At 42.4% G+C, this 19,365-nt stretch overlaps 1 protein-coding gene and 1 long non-coding RNA gene across 10 annotated transcripts in view; one reads left to right on the forward strand and one right to left on the reverse strand.

Annotated features, from left to right (window-relative positions):
* The window catches only part of OFD1 (OFD1 centriole and centriolar satellite protein), a 58,407-nt gene that overhangs the window by 33,610 nt on the left and 5,432 nt on the right, over positions 1 to 19,365 (forward strand). For 7 of the 9 annotated variants that reach the window (XM_039493771.1, XM_039493808.1, XM_039493809.1 and 4 more), the window contains 4 exons: positions 6,726 to 6,858; positions 11,156 to 11,256; positions 16,944 to 17,063; positions 18,666 to 18,823. In XM_039493771.1, the coding sequence (XP_039349705.1) occupies positions 6,726 to 6,858; positions 11,156 to 11,256; positions 16,944 to 17,063; positions 18,666 to 18,823 (512 nt within the window). Of the gene's footprint in view, positions 1 to 4,351; positions 4,690 to 6,725; positions 6,859 to 11,155; positions 11,257 to 16,943; positions 17,064 to 18,665; positions 18,824 to 19,365 lie in introns of those variants that run through there. The other 2 variants (XM_039493800.1, XM_039493819.1) reach the window with 2 other exon arrangements.
* Positions 768 to 1,586, reverse strand: LOC120374378. The gene is made up of 2 exons (XR_005586052.1): positions 1,410 to 1,586; positions 768 to 1,295 (listed from the first exon to the last, which is right to left on the reverse strand). It is a non-coding gene; the product is annotated as an uncharacterized LOC120374378 (long non-coding RNA).

The following is a 19,365-nucleotide window of genomic DNA, read 5'->3' on the forward strand; positions in this document are numbered from 1 at the left end:
CCTTTGGTACCAGAGGATTTCAGGGTATGCCTTTTGCAGCATGTGGCTGCTTCCCTGGGTATTCAAGCCGAGTTCCTGCAGGAGAACACACATAAGTTGTTGGCTATCCTACAGCCTCCCTGTTAATGATGCACTCTTATTGCCTGCTAAGGTTCTCTGGAGCATGCTGGCTTTCGTACAGCGTACTGCGAATCGCACGGAGAACCGTTGCTTTGTTTCAATACAGGCATTTGAGGGTTTTTACTCCCATCCCAAATTCTGTCGTAACCACGGTGAACTATAGAGGCTAGCAGGGCATATTCAAATCCACTCTCAAGGTTAAGGACTCTAAACAGATGGACCTGATAGGTAGGAAGATGTACACCTCCTGTCTCTTGCAGATGTATGTTGCTGACCGTCAGGCATTGTTACCCTAAAATTTAGATGATAATTAAATTACCTATAAATTTGTCTAATTTAACAAAAAGGGTAAACAAGGTTGTGGCCTGCCCTAAAAGAATTGCCAGAGTATTACCAGGGGGCTTGTCTCTGACCCGCAGAGGGCTTCCCAGAGCAAGCTATTCTTGCTAACCCCTGAAAGGACACGGATACAGCCTTCTGCTCAAGAATGGACACACAAGCAGTAATTCTTCAAAAACTGAAATAGTTGTTTATAGAAGGAATTAGGTATTTACAGAAAAACAAGAAGAAATGAGTAAGCATGATAAAACATAATAAAATTACAGTTTAAAATAAAGTGGCGCTGCAAATAAAAGACAAAGACTATATAACAATGTAACCATTTACTTAACACTATTTGACTTTTAACATTCAATATGTAACATTTAACATCCAGTAAGTGCTGGCCAACTGACTATCGGATGGGTAGGGGAAGATCTCACTCAGACCATTGGCATCCAACTTTATTTACAGGCAAAACCCACACATTCCTTGATAGTGAATAGACACTACATTTCTACTATTCTTACAACTCTCTGAATCATCAGTAGGGTCTTTCTGATTTGTCAAAAAGGAAGCGCTGTCTGCTTGTACTTAATATTGTCTGCCATAAGAGAGAGACGGCTACTACTGAGGCGAAAGCTGCCCTCTAGTGACAGATAGGTAAGCCTGCTGGTCGCTGTAGCTGTTTGTAGCTGCTGCTGGCAAGACTGCTGGCTGAGTTGCTATGGCAGCCATTGCCAGGGCAACCTCAGGGTTCTATTGCTGCTGCTGCTGCTTCTCAGGTAGCTGTTTTCCAGATAGCCAGCAGTCTGAAGTTGTAGTGGATTTGGATGAGATCAGAAGCTGCAAGACACCTGCGAAGAAAAGAAGCTATCAGCCTTATATACTGGTTGCTCTTTCAGGCTTAGCCAATCAGCTTCCAGTTTTTCAGCCCCTCCCTATTATATCACATAGTCATGTGTACCTACATGTGCTTGGTCTCGTGTACCTACGTGTGACTTCCCGTCTAGCTGTGCCCCCTTATGATGCCATCTTGGACTCTAGAAGGTTGCAGAAGATTCTGCTGCGTCATTTCCTATCAGTTAATGGAATTTTCCACTATGCCATTCAGTATCTTTGAGATGGAATCTTCCACTACGTCGTCCCTATATCTTCCATTTTGGTCAGCCATGTTGGATTTTCTAAATTTAAACTAACATTAATTTCTACTTAATTAAAGCCTTAATCTTAAAACAAATTATTGTTTTATGTAAACTAAAGTGTCCTGATTCTGTCACCTCTCTTTTTACATCCAGTTAAGCGAAATGTGATTTTATGATATTTAAACTCCTTCCAAGGTTTTTCTTCAAGCTTCTATCAGGGTGCTGCCAGGTATCCCAGAACATTCAGCGTAAAAATCTCTCACTACAGCATTGCTGTCCAAATATGACTTTGTGAACTGGTCGGCTATGTCTAAGTTTGTGGACCAGTTCCCCGAATCCTCCAGGGAGGAATTTCAGACATTTATCACGAAGGCTGCTTGGTGGCTAAAACTTGGTTGCAGTCCGCACTGGACATCACAGGTACTTTGGTCAAAGTGCTGGTATCAGCAGTGACCATGAGAAGGGCATCCTGGCTACAGAATTCGGACATTACTCCCAATGTGCAACAGGTGATAGATGATTTGTATTTCAACGTCCGAGTTCTTTTTTTAGATAAGATTAATGAGACTCTGCACTCCTTCAAGGACTCTAGGGCTACCCTATGATCCTTGGGGGTGTACATGCTTGCAGTACAGAGACGCAACTATGGTGGTCGTCAGCAGCAACAGTATAATCCGCAGAGAGCATTTGGGCAGCCTTTCCCCCCAAGACAGCGGGATTACCCCAGAAGGGCATAGGTCCCAGAGGAGGAGGCATTCAGATTCTGGGTTTGACCAGTTAACGTGCCTTCTCCCAGTACCCCCTAAGCACTCATTTTGATTCCTTCATCTGGAGCAGTGTTCCAGTCGTCACTCCCTTCTCCCCATCCCCTCTGTTTGGGGATAGGCAAACTTGCTTTCACAGTGCTTGGGGCTTGATCACCTCTGACAGCTGGGTCCTAGAAACTGTCAGATCAGGCTATAACATCCAGTTCCTTTCCATTCCTCCCCCACACTCTCCCTCCCCGCCCCTCTTCAGAGACCCTTGTCACGAGTTACTGCTCCTTGAGCAGGTTCGCTTTCTACTGGCTTTGAAAGTGATAGAGGAGATTATACTGGAACATCAGGGTAAGGACTTCTATTTCCAGTTCTCTCTGGTGCCGAAGTCCAAGGGAGGGGTAAGACCCATTCTCAACCTTCATGGCCTCAACAAATATTTATAATACATGAGGTTCTGAAGGGTCACTCTATCGACTGTCTGTCCTGCATTATCTTAGAACAACTGGTTAGTAGCTCTGGACCTTCAGGCTGCCTACTTTCATGTGGCGATTTTGCCAAACCACAGAAAATTCCTTCAGTTCGTCATAGCGAAACACCATTTTCAGTACACTGTGCTTATGTTTGTCCTGTCTTCTGCCCTTTTGTTTTTACCAAATGTATGCTGTTACCCATGCCCATGCCTCAGGAATATAAGAATCCACATATTCCCGTGCACTGGAAGACTGGTCACTGAGGGGTAGGTCCAGAGAGGAAGTCCTTTTTCATGTCCTTTTTCATTGTGCTTGCTCAGCTGTCTGGGTCTCATCCTAAATACCAGAAAGTCAACTTTGGTTCCCACTCAGAAAATCAAGTTCATTCTGGCCTTACTAGACTCTACAAGTTTGAGAGCATTTTTGCTGTCCGCCACTTTTGCCTCAGTCTTCAGAGTCAGCCTTCCTCAACAGTTTGGATGTGCCTGAGCCTCCTGGTCCACGTGCACGCAGGTGGTCCTGTTTGCAAGGTTGTGTCTTTGCCCCCTTCAAATGTGGTTCAGGATAGTTTATCATCTGACTCTTCACTTCTTGGATAGATTGGTCTGTCTTCCTACACGGTCCTGAACTTGCAGTAGTGGATGCTTCCAGAGAATGTTTGTCAGGGCGTTCCCATCGTCCAGACCTTACCAATCAGGTCTGTGGTCATAGATTCCTCCCTGATGTGCTGGGGAGCATATTTGGGTTCACTGAAACTTCAAGGTCTGTGGTCAGAACAGGAGTCCTTACTACATATCGATGTGCTGGAGCTTCGTGCCAGCTACAATGCATGTCATGCTTTTCTGGACTGTATCAGGGGCTCAGTGGTTCACATACTTACCAAGAATACCACACTTGGATGTGTTATGTGAACAGGAAGGGGGGAGCACACTCCAGGATGATCTGCCAAGAGGCAATCGGGTTGTGGCAGTTCTGCATTGAAGAGAGTATCACTCTGATTTCCAATCACTTGCCTAGAGTCCAGAATCATCTTGCGGAGCATTTCAGCAGGAATTTTTCCCTGAGTTATGCGTGGTCCCTGAAGATAAGTATCCTCTGGGTCATCTTCATCTCCATCCTGTGGTCTGAGAGCTGGTTGCTGTATGGGACCATAACATGATCCTAGCATCTTTAATGGGACCTCTATTCAAGCCTTGGGAATCTTGTTCCTTTCCACTTTTGTGTCAGAAGATTGCCTTCCTGGTAGCGATAACATCCACAAGGAGAGTCTGTGAGTTGCAGGCTCTCCTGGCAGAAACTCACTATAAACAGTTCTCTAAGGACAAAGTGACTTTATGACCATACCCCAAAATGTTTTCTAAAGTGGTTTCTCAGTTTCATTTGAACCAGGTGGTATGTTTACCTGTGTTCTTACCTAAGCCACATTCATCTCCGGAGGAACATCACTTCCATACATTAGATGTCAAGCAGTGTCTAGCCTTCTATCTGGACAGGACTAAACTGTTTCATGCTTCACTTCACCTGTTTGTGTCATATGCAGATCGTGTGAAGGATCAGATGGTCTCTTCACAGATGATCTCTAAATGGATAACATCCTCTACCAAGACTTCATATGAAATAGCTTTAGCTAGGCCTCCTCAGCAGGTACGAGCTCATGCTATGAGAACACAAGCAATGTCAGTAGTGTTCCTCAGGGATGTGTTGATGTTGACCTATGCAGGGCTGCTATGTGGTCATCCATACATATCTTCACAAACCATTATGACATTACCGCACCTACCAAGGTGGATGCAAGTTTTGGTAGGGCGGTCTTGCAGTGCTTTTTAAGGTACACCTCTACCCCGATATAGCACGACCTGATATAACACGAATTCGGATATAACACGGTAAAGCAGTGCTCCGGGGGGCAGGGGGGAGTGCACTCTAGCGGATCAAAGCAAGTTCACTATAATGCGGTTTCACCTGTAATGCGGTAAGATTTTTTGGCTCCAGAGGACAGCGTTATATTGGGGTAGAGGTGTAGTCTCCTGGAGTGGGTGCTGCTTGAGAGTCATCTAATTGGAATACACTGTTGCATCTAGTCGAAGAAGAAACAGTTATAATAAGTAACTGTGGTTTTTTGAAATGTGATGCAGATGTGAATTCCGCAACCTACTGTCTGTCCCCTCTGCATCGGAGTCTGATCTCTGAATGTTTGGTATGAAGGAGCTAGAGGGCAAAGGGTTGAGGCTTTGCCACATCAAGTAGCCAGGGGAAGAGCTATGAGCATGAGGAGCGAGCTCCACCTCCTGTGGGTACTGGTAGGCAAAGTTCTTCAGCTCCGGAGCATTGGGTGTGCATGCTCCAAAGTGGAATACACATCTGCATCACATCTCGAAGAACCACAGTTAAAGTAAGTAATTATTTCTTCCATTCCAGATTCTGGAGGGGAGTATTCTCTAGTGGACACAGTCTAATACCCATTCATCTACCCTAGGTTTGACACATTCCAACCTGTCCCAGTCCTATCTTTTCCCCAACCCTCGCTCCTTATCCCAGTCCTATGCTCCTTCCCTGCCCAATCCCAGTCTCCACTCTTCAGGTTTCTTATCCAAGTTTCCTTGCCGAGCCAATCCTAGTCTCCCCCTCTGAATTCACTGTCAGAGTCCCAATCTACCCACTCACCCAAGTCTCTCCTCTTTACCATACCCAGTCCTTTTCTCCTTGACCAGCCAGCCAGTCTGTTTTCTCACCCAGACTCTCCCCGTTGCTCCTTTTCTTCCTCAACTAGTTATCAGATCTAGTCTCCCTCCTAGGCTCCTCTTCCAGTCTGCGTCCTCATGCCAGTGCTTCGACCCAGTCTTCCCAGTTCTTCTCTGGTTTTCCAGCTCCTTGTTAGATCTTACTGCCCTCCACCCCAGTTATGCCCCACAATGATTCTAGTACAGCCTTTTTGCCAGTCAGTCCCAGTCTCCCCTTCTTCCCACACCTCCTCATCTGATCTGTGTTCTCTCCCCCCACCAACCTCCACCAGCTGGCTCCCAGTCTCTTACCTCCTCCTCATTTCCCTTACTGGCTCCCAGTCCCAGCCTTTCCCACCCCATGGTTCCCAGTCTCCTCAACCCATCAGTCCCAGTTTTTCTCCCTCCTTCCGCCACCACTTCCAGTTTCAGTTTTACTAGACATCTTGTCCTACTCCCTGGCTTTTGTCACTTCTGCATTCAAATCACATGACTTCATCGATCATGTTTTCTGGGTGATCATTAGGAGCATTGAAGAGGAAGGATCCCTACTCTCTCTTTCAGTGCCTGGCAGCACCCTGGCCTGGGAGCAGCTGGAAGCAGCCATTGAAAGAAAAGCCTAGCTTTGCCCTTGTAGCCCTTGGCTGGATGGCATAGGCTCAGTTGCTTTAAGGTGCATGTGCCCTCAAGTTGGCACTGAGAGCTGTGAGAGGTTTGAGTATGCTCAGTGAGGACAAAATTTTCAGAGATTTTTTAGTAGCTAAAATCAAAGTATCTACTGAGCATGTGCAAACTGTGATTGCTTTTTTTCCATTGGCTTTTAATTTGACCAAATTTGGGTAGATTTTTAACAAGAATGGTGAAAGACACAAAGGCCATCCTCTTTGAAATTTCAGGGTCACCAGTATTGCTTTAACATGGGCAAGACAACATATTTTCCCCTAGCTTCATTCTTGGAAAGAGCTGAACTGTTTTGGCTGAAATTTTCCAAAAAAATTCAGTAAGAGGCATGGTATGGAAATAGTCCAAATAATTCAAGTTTGACAAAGTTATAAGCAACTGAAAATAGTCTTATAATGGCAACTGTCAGGAAACCCTAACAATAGGGAGTGCTACCAGCACCGCCTATAATTAGGATATGCAGAAATAGTATAAAAAATTAGTTGATATAAATTGTTACCATCTGCTTTACAGATAGCAGCGAATCGTACCTAGTCTCTTCCCAACAGAGTGTCGACCAGCCTCTTTCTCCTATTTTGAGGACATGCCATCTTTCATCTTCTGAGTCTGCTCCTTCCTCTCCAACCAGTCATGGACAAAAATTGAGGTAAATATTATAACACTATCTGCAGTTCTGAAAGATCATTTTAACCATTTCTTTTAGAGAAACTTACGCCGTATTGGTTAGGTCACATGATTACAGCCATCTTTCACTGTGTATGAATTAGAGCTTTTCTAAAGATACCATGTGTTCAGGATTCTCACACTTGTGTCTATGCCTCCAATGTAAGCCATATGGAAACTCCCCTTAGCTCTTCAAATTTTTTGACTTTATGTTTATAGGCTGACCAAAGGGCTCTGCCCTACTGCATCTAACTTCAGGTACTTCATAGGTATTCCAGAACATTCCAGCCAATTTCTCTATGAACAATAGTCGTTAGTGAAGAAGTTATCCTGGAAACTGTTCAATGTTTCTAATTAAAATAGTTGCAGTTTTTTCTGCAGTAGCCCTTGTTCAAGGGCTGGATATGCTTGTTTTGTTGTCATCTGAATTTCAGTCAGTCTTGAGCCTTATCTTTTTGACTGTTTGTAGCTCTGGGGGCTTAAAGGGAATCAGGTATTTATTTAATGTGGCAGATTATTATATGTCTGTATTAGTCTGCAAATTACATTCTGTTTTGGGAATGTCATTTTAATTGTAAGACTGTACTGTGCCTTTACTTTGGCACTGCAGCCTCCATCTTGAGTTGAAATGCCCAGGAGGTGTCAGGAGAAATCCTTGGGCTAAAAATGTAAAGCAATCCAGAATCCTTAACCTGAATAGTTTTCTATTCAGATGGAAGCATCCTAGAACAATGATCCAGGGGAACCAATTTTCCCAGTGTGGACTTCAGATGGGTTGCAAGTGAGCGCTGCAGCAGGGTGTGAAAACACACCCAAACAGCGCTCAGCGCTGTGGCGCTGCGCGCGCCAAAGCGCCAGCCCCAGCAGCCCCCACGCGGCTGAGCAGCCCAGCGCTGCCCGTTGTAGGAGGTGGAGGAGGTGGAGGACTGGGGCTGCTCTCTCTCTCGCTGGTGTGTGCTCACACGCTAGCTTCAAAAGCTGCTGTGGCAGCGCTTTGAAGTGCTAAGTGTAGCCACAGCCTAAGCAATGAATCACCTGACGTGAGACTTGAAGATGATCAAGGGGGCAGGATTTTAGAAAGGGAGGCTCTTGCTGGCTTTATAGAAGAGACTTAGAACAAGAAGGCAAAATTGACCAGGAGTGGAGAGTCCTGGGACCTTGAAAGGACTCACCAAAACTGAGTAGTGAGGACACTGGACGGCAGGGTTTTGTGTGCTAACAAAATTTTGTTAAATAATCTAAGTATGGACAGATCCTAATGTTATTAATGTCAATGGCAAAAATGGCCATTGATTCCAGTGGAACTAGGGTTTGGCACAAAGGCCTCAGTTCAGGAAAGCAACATTTTTTCAGGAAAGCATTTAAGTATGAGGTAAAGGGGACTTAAACATGTGCTTAAAATTTTTCCTGTGTAGCCTGAACAATTGTTACTTTTCCATAGATCTCTTCTGCTTTGTCTGTGAGTAAAAGTGTGTGTGTGTGTGTGTGTGTGTGTGTGTGTTTAGAAATTCCTTTGCAGAGTCTGAGTGTCCTCTGCTTTTACTAATGCATAGTCCCCAAAGAGTGAAACAGTAAATCAGAGGGGGTCCACAGCTTCACTGGAACTCTGGAAAGTCCATGGAGCAGGTGCTGGGAGGGCCAGCACTAGTTTCAGGTACAACACAGTTGGACCATGGAGTCTCATCTCTCAGGATGTGGTACGAGATAGACAGTCTGTATCCTGAGAGTGTTCCTGGAAGTCTAGAGCTTGAGACAGGGATGACCCAGCCAGCCTAAGAGCATGTGGGATCCACTAGTTAGATCCAAACACAGCAACCTGGTGAGCATCCACCAGCGGGAGCTCTGGTAGGGTTGTTATATTTAGACACTAGACCAGTGGTTCTCAAACTGTGGGTTGAGACCCCAAAATGGGTCATGACCCCATTTTAATGGGGTCACCAGGGGTGGCATTGGACTTGCTGGGGTGGAAGCTGAAGTCTGAGCTCTACCCTCCAGGGCGGAAGCCAAAGCCCAAGGGCTTCAGCCCTGGGTGGTGGGGCTCAGATTTCAGTCTTCCCCTCCTGGGGCTGAAGCCCTTGGCTTTGGCTTTGTCCCCCTGCCCGAGGTGGTGGGGCTTGGGCTTTGGCGGGGCTCGGGCGGGCTCTGGCTTTGGTCCCCTCCTCCTGCGGTCGTGTAGTAATTTTTGTTGTCAGAAGGGGATTGCAGAGCAATGAAGTTTGAGAACCCCTGCTCTAGACTTTGTCCCTTACGCACCAGATACTGGGTGATGCTCTCCTATCAGTAATCTCTGCTGTCAGGAAAGATAATTTAGTTTTTCCTCTGAAGGCAGGCTCTGGAACTCAATCTTTGGCATTCAACAAAGGTAGCTGCTAGTTTTCTTCTTTCAGAGTCAGGAACAGTCCTGGCTGAAAAGGATCTCCTCTCCACCCTCAGACCAGATTTTTTTTTATTTTTTTTTTAAAGTCAACAAGAGTCTAATGAACTTCAGCATCATGCTGACTGACCTGAATATAGCTCCCATTACTGCTCTGGACTAGCATTAGACCATGAGTCTGGTCAGAGCTGATCACGTAGAGAAACTAGATTATGTGCTTTGTTTTGCCAAGGTAAGGTTTGTAGTGTAATGCATATGTGGGACCATGGAGGAGGACCCCTTTCTAGCCCTGCTTAAATGCCTTTTTTACCCTCTTTACTTGTCAGAATCTAATTTAAAGACTAATTCTAAGAAGTTCATTTAGCTCAGGTATTTTCAGCCTATTATAAACTGGCTGAAGGTACTTTTCTTTTTTTTTTTTTTTTACAGCTCATTGTCGTCAGCTTCACGTGGGACTTGACAATTTTGAAACTCCATTTAATAAACCCTCTGTGTTACGAGATATTGTGTTCCTGACAAGGCTGACAAAAGTGCCTATTGGCACACACAAGTTTTGTATGGGGGGATCATTTCCTGATGAAGGGAACACCAGCTCATAGAGTGAGTGAGCGAGCGTCAGGTTTTAGTAACTGGCCCATGTTACACCATATTTTACAAGGGCCAGGTTGTGTTATAAACTCATCAGTAGTTTCCATCCAAAGTGGTGGTGGAGTTTCTCATCCTCCCCATACCAGAAAGGCCTTTGCATAAAGCTGAAGTTTAAAGGTCTTTGGGATTCTATTTGGAGCACACAAAAGACCTTAGAAAGACCACACTGATTCCTTGAGCGAAGCTATATCTCCATGAAGACTCTGTCTGAAAGGTTGTGTTGCTGTTTTTTTCACAGCTGTGACCTGGCTGACCTATTGTTAGGCTTGTGCTAGCTGAGGCAGAGCAACTTCCGCTGCCTGCTCAATGATTACAAAAATTACAGGATTTTTCTGTGTATTGAGCCACTCTTCTGAAATGGCAGACCCAACACTGCTAGGAGTATTTTTCGCTTAGGCTTCAATTTACATTAATTAAGGCTATCTCTTAGAGCCTGTACATTTTATGTATCCTCCTCTTTCTCCTCACCCATAAAAAACGTATTCCTTAGACTTTTTATAAATATTTTATATGTTTATGCTTATAGTGAAAAACTAATACAGCCAGGTGCTGACAAGCTTCTGTACATAGTGCTACAGGGCATCTCATTTGTAACCTGCAGGTCTCTTTCTACTTTCTGGATAAGAGATTGCTAGCTGTGTTACACTGGGTGTATTATATTCGATACTGTGTTAGACAAATCCCCAGTAGCAGTTAGAAAGAGACCACTAAACTCGTTTTCCATTGGGCCAAAGAAGGATTGTAAAATGTGGTTTCAGGGATGAAAGGCTATCTAATCTAACGGACTATCATGGCATCAAAGCACTGGACACAAATTAAACTACAAAACTGCGTGTGGTTAAAAGGGCACAATTCTTAATCTCTCTTCTCATTGTATGTGTGATCCTTTTTGCCTTTTTTCTTGTTTTTTGTTCCTATTTTCAACTCCATTTCATAGTATATCTTTCTTTTTATATGTATTTCACACTTCCCAGTTGTGGGTATGTTTTGTAGAGAGACTGAAGGGGGGAAGGTCTGATCCAAGAGCTTAGTCTTGCATTCATACCTGAAGATGGTCAGGATTAGGTTACTGTATTTAAATTCCATATCATGTAAATTCTGATTTATACGTTAGTTTGCTGATGTGGTTTTACAATTTTCTTAGTCCGTAGCTACTCTTAGGTACTACGGACTATATTCAAATCTTTACCTGCTGATGTAATTGATGTTTTGGTTATTAAACCTTTTAATTCATGTTCTTTTTCCTCCCCACTTTCAGTCTTCATGAACAGCAAGCTGATAATCAGGACTTAAATGACTCTTCAAAGCCAGAGAAGCTAGCATATGAGGACCTTGAAGAACATAATTCTTCTCTTAAATGTAAGCTTTAGTGTGTTTTTTCAGACAGTCACTTAGTAAATTGAAAGAGTAGACGATCTTGTTATTTTCCTTAAGGTTAACCATTCCTTTCAACCTAAAATTAGCAAAGGGTTAGTAGGGGATGCCTGAGAGATCCATATTAGAAACAAATGTTGTTTAATACATTATGATGGAGAAGTTACAAGACAAGTTTAGGTTATGTCAGAGATTTCAGTTTAAGCTTTTCAGATATTATTATTATTATTATTATTATGTTATTTATTTAAATATTATACAAGTAGAACTGTGCAATCTTAACTACAATGACACAATGTTTGTGTGTGGAGAAAAAGGTGAATATTGAGGTATCAGAATTTGCAGATAACATAGTTGTTTAGGTTAATAAAGACGAGAGAAAACTGTTATTAAAGCTGCATGATTGGGTAGCAAATTAAACTCACTGTTGACAAATAAAAAGAAATGGAGGGAGAAGGTCCACCAGTTAAAGGTAGAATACTCCTTAAAGATATGGATGCAGAGATCAGCATTAGCTTCAGGTGTCACACTGTCTCAATTCATGCATTGTTGTTGGGGTCATAAAACATGGAGCAAAGGTAACAGTTCCCTACTTGCTTTCCTAGGTATCAACACAGTATTAAACTCTAAATAAAACATCTCTAAGGTTGCTGTATTTACCATGGCAGACATGATGGCTATGTTCAGTGATGAGTTGATGAAGTGGGTAACTGTTCTGTGGATTTTCACCTCAGTTTTAGGTATTTTAATAATCAGTTTTAATTCATTCCATTTAGTTTTCTTTGTACAATTTTTAAATACAGTAACTCCAGACTTAAAGTTGTCCCGGTTAATGTTGTTATGTTGTTGTTACATCGCTGATCAATTAGAGAACGTTTGTTTAAAGTTGCGCAATGCTTCCTTATAATGTTGTTTGGCAGCTGCCTGCTTTGGCCACTGCTTGCAGAAAGAGCAGCCCGCTGCAGCTAGCTGGTGGGGGCTTGGAACCAGAGTGAACCGGCAGCCCTTATCAGCTCCCCTAAGTTCCCTATGCTGCAGCCGCCCAGCAGGCTATCAGTTGCCGGGCAGTTCAGCTGTCCCTTCTCACACTGCCATGTGCTGCTCCTGCCCTCTGCCTTGGAGCTGCTCCTGGGAGCCTCCTGCTTGCTGTGCAGAGGGAGGGAAAGAGTGGTGCTGTCAGGGTGTCCCGCTCCCCCTGCTCCTGCCCCCCACTCCTGTACCTTATCGCCACAGAGCATGGGGGGGGGACACGACAGGGCTCAGGATGGAGGGAGCTTGCTGGCAGCAGCTGCTGTCTCAACTTGCTGATTTGCTTAAAAAGGCAATGTACTTAGTCGGGTCAGCATCGGGTCAGCATACTTAAAGGGGCAATGCACCTCTCTCTCACTCACACTCTCACACACACACGGTGTGTGTCTCTGTCTCTCTCTCTACCATGCTGTCTCCCCTCCCTCCATTTGTGCTTCCTTGTAGAGTGTGAGGCTACAATAACAACGTGTTAACCTTGAGGGCTCAGCCAAGTGCTAGTTCAGCATTTAGCAGGAAGATATTCCCTGGGAAATATCCCACCCTCTTCCACCCTCTGACTCCACCACCTCAACCAAGCTTCACAATCATCATTGCTGTGTACAGTATTAAATTGTTTAAAACTTATACTGTGTGTGTGTATAGAGAGAGAGACACACACACATACACATAAAAAAATACATAGTCTTTTGTCTGGCGAAAAAAAATTCCCTGGAACCTGAAACCCCCCCGCCCCCATTTACATTCATTCTTATGGGGAATTGGATGCGCTTAACATCATTTTGCTTAAAGTAGCATTTTTCAGGAACATAACTACAACGTTAAGCGAGGAGTTACTGTAGATTATTTTACTGCAGCTTGCATTAGTTGAAATACTTCTACACTAGGTATTTCTGCTCATACAATTAGGATATGACATTTATTCATTTAAATTATTAAATTAATTTTACAGTAGATACTTTTAGGAACTGATTCTAATTCACCTATTTTTATTCCTTTATTTTACTGGATTTGAGAACAGACTGGCTGCTATGAGTAACTAGGAAAAGCAGGTGTTGCGCCTATATAGAATTAGCTAAATGCTTCATCATCTAATTAGTGATGCACATGAACAGAAGGGATAATTTAAGATATTTGTACCTAGAGCTGGGCTCTAAATTAACTGTACTGACAATCAGTGCTGTGTTGGTTGTATCAGTGAACACCTCCATTGGCATGTGAGTGGAGGAAAACCAGAGCTATCAGAAAGGAGGAAGGGAGCAGAAAGAGAAGAAACATGAAAAGCATATGCCCCAACCTTCCCTTGCATGGACACACACCGTGTTCCATATTAATTTCTCAGTGGCACTAGAACAGTCATTTTACCCCTGTAAACTTCTTCTCAGAACACTTGCCAATAAATATCAGGCAATCCTGGCTGCTTTTCCTAACTTCTTACTCCATTAGGGCAGCAGTCCCCAAACTTTGGGGCGCATCCCCCTAGGGGAGTACAGAGGAATGTTCAGGTGGACGTGGCAGGTGTTGGTCCAGCCTCCGTGGGGGATGTGGAGAGAGCGCCACCCAGCCCTGCTCTGCCCCCAGCTCTGCCACACCCTGGGCCCGCCCCCAGCCACATGTCCGTCCACAGCTTCACTCCTGCCCCTGGACCCGGCTCCCGACCCTTGACCCCGACCGTGGCTCCTAACCACGGTTCTGGCCCTGGCTCCGGTAGGTGTGTTTGGACAGATTCAGTTACAGTTAAGGGGGGTGGGGCGCATATAAAAAGTTTGAGGACCACTGCACTAGGTCCTCAAACACCCTTCCTGATCAAAATCTACCTTTGCATCCCCCTCTCTGATCCTGCTCCCTCTCTCCTCAGAAGCCAAAAAACCAACCTTTCGAATTAACACCTCCCCTCTCCGTCCCGCCTTCCTCCCCTGAGTTCCAAACAAGCAGTCTGGGAGGAGCTTCCACTAGGAGTCCAAACCTCCGTGCACCCAACAACATGTGGTCTCTTTGTCCTGTAACATACCCCATCATGCAATTTTGCTTAACACTTATCCAGTAACATCTCATATCATACAATTTCAAGTTAACCTCGTACCTTCTCCACAGCATATAAAAAGCAAAAAGGAATAAAAAAGGAAAAGGAGGAAATACAGAAAGTGGGGAAGTAGATAATGAAGGATTAAGACAAAGGGAGAAGAGCAAAAATGGAGAGGAAAAAAAAGGAGGGTGAAGCAGCTATATCAGCACATGGTGCCAGGGGACATCAGGAGACAGGAAATGCCCGTCTGCCAGTCCATCCTAAAATGGATTCCATCATTGATGGAGATAATTATCATGACAGCACAATTATTCCAAACTCATAGCAATAAAAACTTCTCTAGCACTCTCTACCCACTTGTAAGAATGAAGATGCACACAGAGCAAGATAATTTTTTTTTTATTATCTAAATAGTTATTGGTGTTGCTTTTTGGTTGCAAATAAAGATCATTCTTGATGTACTTGTTAGTGTCTTATTTTGGTGAATACATTACTGTTGACGTTCTAGTTCTCTGTTTCTCTGTGGATGACTGATTTTAGAAGCTGGATCCAAGATCTAGTAACTGAAGAACGACATTAATACTTCTTGCAGTGTGTTTTATGATTATACAAATATATGAACTCTGATACATTTATATGCATAGTTTATACGTATATGGACATTTTAGACTTCGATTATTTAAACACCTTTTTGTTAATACTGTTTTCTGCTCATAGAATATTAGAAATGGTTTTGCAATTTCGTCATGGCTTGTGCCAGTCTGCACACGTGAAATTCTGCTGTTTCAAGCATGGGGTGTACAAAACAACATATTGATGATGATTGTTGATAATGACTACAAAATAAGTAATATCTGTGTTTCGATAGCCATATCTTTATTATTAATCAAAGTTATCATTTAAAACTAATTTAAAAGAAAACAATAAAAACCCAACAGGTGCTTTTGAGTATGTTAATCATATGATGGGTTATCTGATGTACATGAAAAAGAATGAGATTTGTGCGTCATTATACACGAGGCTGGTGAATCGAGATTGGAAGTTTTTCTAAATATATGCTTTAGGAATTATTTTGGGGGAAGTTCTAGGGCCTGTGTTATACAGGAGGTTAGACTAGGTGATCACAATGATCCGTTCTGGCGTCAGAATCTATGAATACCTATTACTAAGGTTGCCTGAGACTTCCTGTTTTCAGTTGCTTATAACTTTGCCAAACTTTAACTAGTTTGGAAGGAATTTTCTGTGCGAGATGTGTGCTTCAGGAGGAAAAGGTTTTGGAAAATTGTCCCCTTGTGTGTATGCATTATGAGACAGTCTTTAATTATGTAATCACATTCTATTTTTTCCACAAGATGCCTGTCTCATTCAGTGCACCAGATAGATCTGCTCTGTGGATGGATTAGGGTTGTGTAACAAAGAAGGCTGTTGTGTGTCGGACCTCTGCCTCGTTTGTTACAGTAGTTGGAAGGTATGTAGTGAATGAGGCAGGGGATTGTAGGAAAAGAAAGGAAGGTCTTGTGATTAAGGCAGTTGAATTCCAGAGTTCCTATGTGATGCTAGGCAAGTCACTTAAGTGACTACCTGTCAAAAGTTTGGTTTATGTTCATCTTTTTCTGGATACCTTACCTGAGACATTTGGGTCTGACTTGCAGAAGTGCTGAACACACATTTGCAACTGAAGTCAATGAGAGCTGTGCCTGGAACATATAAAAAGCGATATAATGCTACGTTCCATGAAAATCCAATGACCTAGGTATCTCAAATTGGGCACCCAAAATTAGTGGATACTTGTGACTTTAATCTGTCTATACCTCAGTTTTCCATCTGTAAAATGAGGATACCACCCCCTTACCTGACAATGGTCTTGTGAAAATAAATTCATTATTATTTGGGAAACATTCAGATACTATAGGAATGAGCACCATGGAGAAGCCAATGAGGAAATGAATACTTCTGTCTTCAGAGCAGGATTTGAACAGTGTGTAGTAAATAAGGCCTGGGGCCATACATTGAACAATGAGGAGAAAACATAGCTGCTCATTAAGTGAACACCATTCATCCTGAATGAGGTGGGGCCTGTGGACAAAATAGTATGTGATCGTGTAATTAAAGACTATCTCATAATGCATTGCACACAAGTGTGACTGATTAAGGTTGAACAGGCATTCTGGCATTTCCTAACTTCTGAGTGTTTTTTGTGAGAGCGGTAGGTGTGTGTGTGTGTGTGTGTGTGTAAAGAGAGAGAGAAGGAAACCACATGTTTTGTTTTGTTTTTTACAGTTTGTGGATATATTTATTTATGGATCAAATAAGATTTTAAAAAATCTTTTATCTCCCAAGCATACATTGATTTCAGTTGTGCCAGTAGCTTTCGTAAACACGTGTTACCACTAGTTTTCAAAGCCAAACAATGCCATGATTATGATTAAAGTAGCAAGTGCAGCCTACTTGATAGTTCTTAATTTTCAGTTACATGGTTGAGTTTGGAGGGGAGAGTGCGTAATTAATGGCTTAAATTTATGTATTCTCACCCCAGCCATTCCCACACTTTGTGTCCATTCCTTTGCCCCACTATTATAATTACAGGATAATGAGGCCATTGTTCAAACTTCTCCTCCAGATCAAGGGGACATTCCAGAGCAGCTCGAAAGTGATGTGTCACATCCATCTGGGGACAGCGTCAATGGGAGCAATGTCACAAACACTGTGCCAGCAACAGCCACTTCACAGCAGGATTTAAGTGAGTTCTCAGCTCAGAAACAAAAGCGAATACCCTTTTTAGATGGCAAATGCATTAAAACAAAAAACAAACAAACATTAGCATTTTGTAGTTTCCTGTATTGAAGTGGTTGAAAACTTTTCTCAAAGCTAGTGTTTAGGTACTAAAGAAGAAGGAATACATCTTTGTTTGTTAATTCTTGACTTACTGTAGGATGATGATTTTCACCAGTACTTCTGTTAACTTTGTTTTAATTTAATCTTTTTAAGCTTGCTTTTTGGCTTCTGAAGAGATTTCATGTTTTTTTGGCCTCAGTATTAATTTCATGATGTTTGCTTCTTTAGGGAGAAGCTTTCTTCAAGGTTTCCCTTAATGTGTGTCTGCATTTGCTGATTGTCTTGCATACCAATTAACTCAGTATATAATCACTATTGTAAAGGGTGTCAATATAAAACCTTAAGAGATTGATAGACAAAGATGGTTTAAATGCAGCACGCTTAATTTCTCCAATGCTTCCTATATATAATGGTCTGGGACAGCTTGCTTGGTATGAAGGTAGTTTTCAAGTCTTACCCAAAGGTGTTGCTGTGGGCAGAAGGCTTTCTAACTTCAAACAGCTTCTGGTATTTTGTGCATGTAACAAATTACTACTTTATAGAAATAAATGGTCTTAGCATTTAAACTCCACCGGTTTAACTAGATTTATGTGCTGTGATAGTTTTTCCTAAATAACTATTTTATAATACTTTGTATTTTTGTAACCGCTTCTATCCAAATATCTTAAAACACTTTTTACAAATACTAAAGAATTAAACCTTGTGGCATCCTTATGAGGAAGACAAGTAGTATCATCTCCATTTTACAGATCAGGAAATTGAGGCACAGAGAGACTCAGGTTAACATTTTCCTACTTAGAACTGAAACTAGGGCATCTCTAAATCCATATTGACCTCAGTGGGATCTGTGTGTGTTTACCACTTCTAAGTCAGGCCACTTATTTAGAAGCCTACTGTAAATATGGATTTCATCTACTTTAGGTTAGGCATCCAGATTTGAAAAAATTGGCTCAAATAACTTGCCCAAGGTCACTCTGGAAGTCTGTGGCACAGCTGGGAATTATGCACAGGTCTCCTGACTCCCTCTCCTCTGCTTTGATCATAAAACTGTCTTATCTCTTCGGCTTAAGTCTTGGAGTTTCACTGTGTAACCAGCAAGATAAGAAGACCTAATAACTGAAAAAAAATTGCCTGCTAAATTAACTCAAATTAACAATACGTTACATGGTACATGTGTAAACTGCACATCCAGGTTTTTTAGGTTTATTATAGGTGCCATACAGAAAAGGTTACATAATCAATTTGCTGCTTAATTGTTTGTCTCTTTTCCATCTTTCCCAATTGGAACTACCAATTCACTCACTGTATTACCAATGATGCATCCGACGAAGTGGGTATTCACCCACGAAAGCTCATGCTCCAAAACGTCTGTTAGTCTATAAGGTGCCACAAGACTTTTTGCTGTATTACCAAGCTGCATGTCACGCTTTATTTCAATAGCCACCACTTGCAAATCTTGATTACAGCACTGTGAATGTCAAATGGCACAGAAATATTTTTGTCTCAGCAGTGGTTGATCAAAGCCAGTCTGAAGAACAGAAAAGAGAAGAGAATGAGAAAAAATGGGAAGAAGAAAGGAGAGAAAGAGACGAAAGAAGGCAAAGAGAAAGGCAGGAAGCACTGGAAAGGGAGGAAAGAGAACTAGAAAAACTGAATGAAGAAATGGTGATGTAATATTTTAATTTCTGACAGGAATGCAACTTTGTTATACCATATAATTTAAACTAAATAAGCCACATAGCAATCCTAGACGACTTCCTACTTTGTTTTTTCTATGTGAATTTAACATAGAATAGTTTATCTTAGATTTACTCTCATTTATGATAGTTCTGTAGCTACAATAATAACTAAACTTTATTGTTTCTAAAATTTCTCCCCAGATTAAAAGCTTGCTGTCCAGTAATTCATGTTAATATGTGATACTATTGTGTGGCATTGGTTTCAACATGGACAGGGTTTGGTTTATTCTAAGCCAAAGCTAGAGACTGTTTTCTAAATTGGCTCCCAGATTGGAACAAACTGAATGAAAAAATAATGTGATATCTAATACCCAGTCCCTCAGTCTCTACTTAAGTAAAACTCCCGTTGACTACAATGAGACTTTGCCTGAGCAAGGACTGCATGATCTGGCCCATCCCAAAAGTGTGAGTGAATATGGTACATGTCACATTAAACACTCCATTCAGACTGGAGCACAGATTACTAGA

The sequence above is a fragment of the Mauremys reevesii genome, linkage group 1, assembly GCF_016161935.1.
Source record: "Mauremys reevesii isolate NIE-2019 linkage group 1, ASM1616193v1, whole genome shotgun sequence".
Lineage (NCBI taxonomy): Eukaryota > Metazoa > Chordata > Testudines > Geoemydidae > Mauremys > Mauremys reevesii.